Here is a 6,039-nt window from a genome sequence, read left to right on the forward strand (position 1 = left end):
CCCAGCCGAGGCTAGCGCCCGGGTATTCCCTACATTCGGCCCCGGTCACCACCGAGATCCGTTACATCTACATGGTCACAAACCAGGGCATTGAACGACTCCCAAGGGTTGTTTTTCGGCTCTGCGCTGTGTATGAAAGCTAGGCGCCGGGCACGGACGCTTCATCCCGCGAGAGCCGTCCCTCCCCGTTCGGCGTCCCTGTCACTCCGGCAACCTGCGGGGCGCCGTAGACCCGGCTCTTTAAGGAAAGTGTAACCCTGCCGTCTTGGTTTGGCGCGCCCGCCCGCGGCGCCGGCAGAGCGAACATGGCTCAGGCTGCCCGGGCGCTGTGGCCGGGCGGGCGGGCTCTGGCCTGGAGGCTGAGCGGTAACCCCGCGCCCCGAGTTCCCCTGCAAAGCCGAGCTGGCTTCACGGGGGCGGCGGGAGGCCCCGGTCCCACTGCCATCACCCGTAAGGTGAGCCGGCGGCTCCTGGGGACGGCGGCTCTGGCCCTGGGGGGCGCCATGGGGCTGTACTACACCGCGCAGTGGCACCTGCGCGCCCAGGACCTCCGCGCCGAGCGCCCAGCGGCGGAGGTAAGCTTGGGCTGGACCAAACGCTGCGCGGGCAAGGTCGCTGGGTCAGCGCCGAACTTCGGAACTAATGGGAAGCGGCGGGGTCAGGAATCGCCCCCGCAGTCTTCTCATGACCTTGGGCGAGTGACTTGGTTTTGTGTCCCAGCCCTCAGCGTCCTCGTCTTTAAAGTGGGGCCGCCACTGATGCCTGCTAAGTAGAATTGTTACCCGTTTTAAAGTCATTTTTCTAACTTGTTTAAAGTCCTTTGAATGGGCAGGTTTTGAGATCACAGGAAAGAGAAAGAAAGCCTCTTTCACAGTTTAGCCCTTTCTAAAATAGTTTGTCGCCCCTCCCCCCATCGTTATTATTGGCATTTTTATGGAACTTCTGACCCTTAGACTCCAGGTCCTAAGACAGGGAGGGACATGGAAGTGTCCCTTGAGCCAGCTGGGGGCCCAGCTGCCCTTGCTGTACTTTGTACACAGCCAGCACAGCCTTTGTATGCTGTGGCCCCGCCACCCACCCACCGGTTCTTTTTCATAGACCCGGAGTAACAGGCGTGAGTGGGAGGCGTGTCGAATTCTCGTGTATCTCCCTGCTCACCTCAGTGGGTCCAGCCTCAGTTTCCCTCTGAACAGTGAGGGCAGTGGAATGCAGCTGTGACTTTCAAACATGAATATGCAGCAAGCTCACCTGGGGCTTACCTGCTGAACATGCAGGATCCGGGCCCTAGGCCCTGAAACAACCCTTCCCCTTTGGAAATCTGAGGTCGACCCCACCCTGGCCAACACTGGGTGTAGCCCACCTCTGCCCCCTCACCCAGAGGTCCCTCAGTTGGGGGAGTGGGGATATATACTCTGAGTTGAAACAGTTGCTCTGCATCTGGGAGGGCACACCTGAAGGTGTCTGGTGTCTCCTTGGGACAGGAGGAAGGCAGGTGTCATTCCGGTATAGGACAGAGATCGAAAGATTCCTTCTACACAGACCAGACTTCCTGTCTGGGGAGCAGTCTGGACAGGGTTGAGCCTGGGCTGTCCACTACACGAGCTCGCTCCCCCCCTTCCCATCCCCTTTCTCCCTCCTACCTCCCCGCCTCATTCTTCCTGATGTTCTCGGGGTTACCTTAGAAGATTCCCCTGGGAAACACATTTGCTTGGGGGCAGGCCTGGGGACCAGGTCTCAGAAGCTCCCTGCCCTCTGTTCTCCACCCAGCTCTCCCTGTCCGACCGGCTGCAGCTGACTCTGTATCAGTACAAAACATGTCCCTTCTGCAGTAAGGTCCGTGCCTTCCTCGACTTCCACGCCCTGCCCTACCAGGTGGTGGAGGTGAACCCTGTGCGAAGGGGCGAGATCAAGTTCTCCTCCTACAGGAAGGTGCCCATCCTGCTGGCCCAGGAAGGAGAGAGCTTGGTGAGCTTTGGGAGCCCCCCACCATGTGCTGGCTTATCTTGGATTGCCCTGGAGTACCCCCATGTCAGGCCCTACTCTGCAGCCCTGGAAGGAACCTGGGCCCTTGGCCTCAGCTGAGATTATTGGGGGAAAGTAGTTGCTATCGAGTACATGCTCAGTAAATGGAGGCTGCCATTTCCTCCCACCAACACCAAACACCAGCCTGGTCTAAGGGGTGCGGAGCACTGCAGAGCTTAATGAACAGTGTGGGTTCTGAAATCAGGGTAGTCTGGGTTCAAAGGTGGCTCTGCCCCTCACAGACTGTATTACTTGGGGCCAGTCACTTAGCCTCTCTGGGCTTGCTTCTTCATCAGTCAACAGAGGAGCGTACTCTCCGGGTGATAAGAGAATGCCTGACCCGGTGCTTGGCTCCTAATATGTAGCCCCTGGAGTCCACCCTGCTCCTCAGTGCCCTGGAAGCCAGGCAGGTGGAGCAGGCAGGGCCCAGACCTTGGTTCTCCGCACACCCTCCTCCCCATTACCCACACGTGGGTCTCCCTTGTGACAGGCTGCCCCGAGTGTGGGAACTGTGTCCTGGGGGAAGGGGAGAGCTCAGTGGGCAGTGGGTATAAGGTCAGCCCGAGGGCTGAACCAACAGTGCTTGAGTTCCACCTGACCGGTCTCCGCAGCGTGCCTGGGCACTGGTGTCCTTTAGAGCCCCCACCCTTACCCACGATCTAAACAGACCTCTCCTCCTCTAGCAACAACTGAATGACTCCTCCGTCATCATCAGCGCCCTCAAGACCTACCTGGTGTCGGGGTAAGGAGCCCCTTGGGGCCCCAGGCAGGCTGCATTTTCTCCCTTCTGTCTCCAGGGAGGCCTCACCTGAGTCCTGGACGGGAGTAGGGTGGGGCTGCTGCTCGCATTTCCAGAATGGGCCATGGGCGTCCCACTCTGAAACTCCCTCTTCCTCTCCTCCGCATGTCTCCTTCTGTCAGGGAAGTGCTCCTGCTGTCTGCCCCAAATCCTTCTTGCTGCAGGACCTACTGTGTCACCCACAGGAGGGGGGAAAACTTTTGTGGGCCAGTCCTGGCTTTACCCCAGGGCTGGGTTAGGTTGGGGTGGATGTTCACCTTAAGGAGGCGAGGGTTCGGTCTCCCGGAGGCAGGAAGTGGGGTGAGACTCTGGATGTGTCCCGAAGGCAGCCCCTGGAAGTCATCATCACCTACTATCCACCCATGAAGGCCATGAACGACCAGGGCAAGGAAGTGACCGAATTCTGCAACAAGTACTGGCTCATGCTAGACGAGAAGGAGGCCCAGCGAATGTATGGCGGGAAGGAGGCTAGGACGTGAGTAGGGCTGGGGCTTCCCGAGGGAGGTTGCAAGAGGGGGATATCTTCCCCAGAGGAGACCAGGCTGGGTGAGACGCTGTGAGGGAGGAGCAGCACGGGAGGCACAGCCCGGGCAGTTTCCATGAGGACCTGCTGCTCGGGCCTCCGCGTCACATCCTTACGCTGGGAAGTCTAGCTCGTGGGTCTGCCCCCCTGCCTCCCAGGTCCTGGCTTAGGAAGTCCACTGGGCCCACCCTCTGTCCCCTGCTTGCCCGCAGGGAGGAGATGAAGTGGCGGCAGTGGGCAGACGACTGGCTGGTGCACCTGATCTCCCCCAACGTGTACCGCACGCCTGCCGAGGCCCTGGCCTCCTTCGACTACATTGTCCGGGAGGGCAAGTTCGGGGCCGTGGAGGGCGCCGTGGCCAAGTACCTGGGCGCGGCTGCCATGTATCTCATCAGCAAGCGGCTCAAGAGCAGGTGATGGTGCACGCGTGTGCCTCACGGCCTTCCCGCGGGCCTCACCTGGGCCAGGGAGGCGTTCCCCTGATGGGTTTCCCCTGTCCCTGCCCAGGCACCACCTCCAGGATGACGTACGTGAGGACCTGTATGACGCTGCCAACAAGTGGGTGGCAGCCGTGGGCAAACACCGGCCCTTCATGGGGGGCCAGAAGCCAAACCTGGCTGATCTGGTGAGTGTGGTGGGGGCGGGGGCATTCCAGGGGGAGGAACCCGCCGGGGAAGGCCAGGTGGGGAGAGCCCAGATGGACGCACTACCTGCATCTCCCAGCTTCCCCAGCTCAGCGGCACCTGGCGCCATCTGTTGCCTGGAGCTTAAGGAAAATCAACTACAAGGAACTGTCTTGGTTTCCATAACTGACAAATTTAATGGAGGGATTGGCTTCAGGCCTGGCTGGATCAAGGGGCCCAAGTGAGATTACCAGGGCTCAGGACACCCTGTTGCATCTTAACTCCTTGGAGTTGGCCTTAGCCGAGGCCAGCCTTTGTCCCGTGTCCCAGCCTGCCCCCAGCAAAGGTCCTGGCTCCCATGTCCGTGGTGAAGCATTCCTGTATCCAGGATGAACACAATTGATCGGCAGGCCCAGGTCCCTAGGTAGTGGGGGAGGTCAAAGGGTCTGAGAGTGTAGGGGGCAGCTCTGCCGGAGGGGTTACCTCAAAAGGGTGTGTGGGTGTGGGGCAGGCAAAACCTGCAGTTATTTCTCATGCAGCATGCAAAGCCCCATGTGCAAAATTAGTTCTCAGAGCAGGGAGGTGACGGGCCCCAGGACACAGCGGGCAGATAACGGGGCAGATCAGGATGTCCCCTGTCCCTACCGCAGGCAGTGTATGGTGTGCTGCGAGTGATGGAGGGCCTGGAGTCCTTCGACGACCTGATGCGTCACACCCACATCCAGCCCTGGTACCTGCGGGTGGAGAAGGCCATCGCTGAGGCCCCCCAGTGAACTGAGCGTCCTGTCGGGAGGAACTGGAAGACTAGATGGCGCCGCTGCCTGGGACCAGGGCCCCTGAGCCAGCACTCGGCGATGCGGTGCAGGGGTGACAGGGCCATTCTTCCTCTTGTCCACCCATCTGTGCAGCATTCTGTTTCCAACACTGAACATATGCTGGGGCCTCGGGATGCTGGGGACACAGCCCCCCTGAGGGGCAACGAGAGGCTATGTCCTCCTCCCTGCCTTGCGCTCTCCGGGGCTGCCCTGTCTAAGCCTGTGGGTGGGAATTGGGTGGGGCCTCCGCCCTGGACAAAGGAAGTAGGAACACCTGGGTTAGGGAATGCCCCGTTCTTGGCTCCTCATGGTTCCTGCTCTTCCCAAGTATCCCTGGGACTTTGTCGTGTTTGAAATAAAGAAAGGTTGCTGACCCTTTGTGGTGCTGCCGTGAGGTCTGTAACTGCTGGTGGGGGCAGCTTCGGATGGGGCCACGCACAGCCCTGTTTGTCCAGTGTTACTAGGTGTCGGGCCCAGGGTGAAAGGCTTAGCATGTCACATAATGCCGGGACGCCAGCAGGGAGGCTTAGAGATGCCGCAGCGTGGTCTCTGAGGGACTGCCTCTAGACTCTGGGTGGTGTTGCCTCTCAGCCTCAGTTTCCTCATCTGTCAAGTGGGCATAACAGCAGTCTACACCTCAGGGGCGAGTGGTGAGGGTTAGATGACAGGATGCAGGTCAAGTGCATAGAAGGATGCTGGCCCAGCAGGGGCTGGATTTGTTCCCATCCTGCTCTAGAGACCAGGACAGCAAGGTCTAGGGAGCCCCATGCCTCCCAGGGTCCCCCTGGCAGTGACTGGCCACCCCAGAGCTTTTATTTCAGGCCAGGACTTAACAGGGGTGTGCACTGGGAAGGGGTCTATAGAGAAGCCTGTTGAGAGTGGGGGGCTCTGTAGGTGGTACCTTACTTGGTACCTTTCCAGCTGCTCAGGGAAGTAGCCTCACCTCTCCTGTCTCAGGCCCCAAGGGAGCATCTGATAATGCCTGGCTTAGGACAAGGTGTCCACCTTCTCCCATGACGTGGCCAGGGCAGGGTCTCACTGCCACCATTCTGCCCATGCGCCCAGCCCTTCCCGCTCCTGCTCAGCCCAGCCACTGTACCTCTGAGCCTCGGCATCCCCTGGGGGCCCAGTCTGACTAGGAGGCTCTGGGTGAGGGCTGGGTCGCTGCTACCAGCTGGTTCCCTTCGCCGTTTTCATGTATCAGAGATGCTTTTTCTGTCTCCACATTTTGTGGTAGAGGTTATGAGTGGTGGCTGG

General features: G+C 59.9%; 1 protein-coding gene across 1 annotated transcript; it reads left to right on the forward strand.

The window, feature by feature from the left end:
- Positions 1 to 256: 256 nt before the first annotated feature.
- PTGES2 (prostaglandin E synthase 2) lies at positions 257 to 5,155 on the forward strand. Its single transcript, XM_066367055.1, has 7 exons — positions 257 to 575; positions 1,768 to 1,965; positions 2,706 to 2,764; positions 3,147 to 3,296; positions 3,557 to 3,757; positions 3,852 to 3,969; positions 4,618 to 5,155. The coding sequence occupies exons 1-7, from the start codon at positions 306 to 308 to the stop codon at positions 4,738 to 4,740; spliced, it is 1,119 nt and encodes a 372-aa protein (XP_066223152.1). The 5' UTR covers positions 257 to 305; the 3' UTR covers positions 4,741 to 5,155.
- The last annotated feature ends 884 nt before the right edge of the window (positions 5,156 to 6,039 follow it).

This window comes from Saccopteryx leptura, chromosome 2 (genome assembly GCF_036850995.1).
Source record: "Saccopteryx leptura isolate mSacLep1 chromosome 2, mSacLep1_pri_phased_curated, whole genome shotgun sequence".
In the NCBI taxonomy this organism is placed as follows: Eukaryota; Metazoa; Chordata; class Mammalia; order Chiroptera; family Emballonuridae; genus Saccopteryx; species Saccopteryx leptura.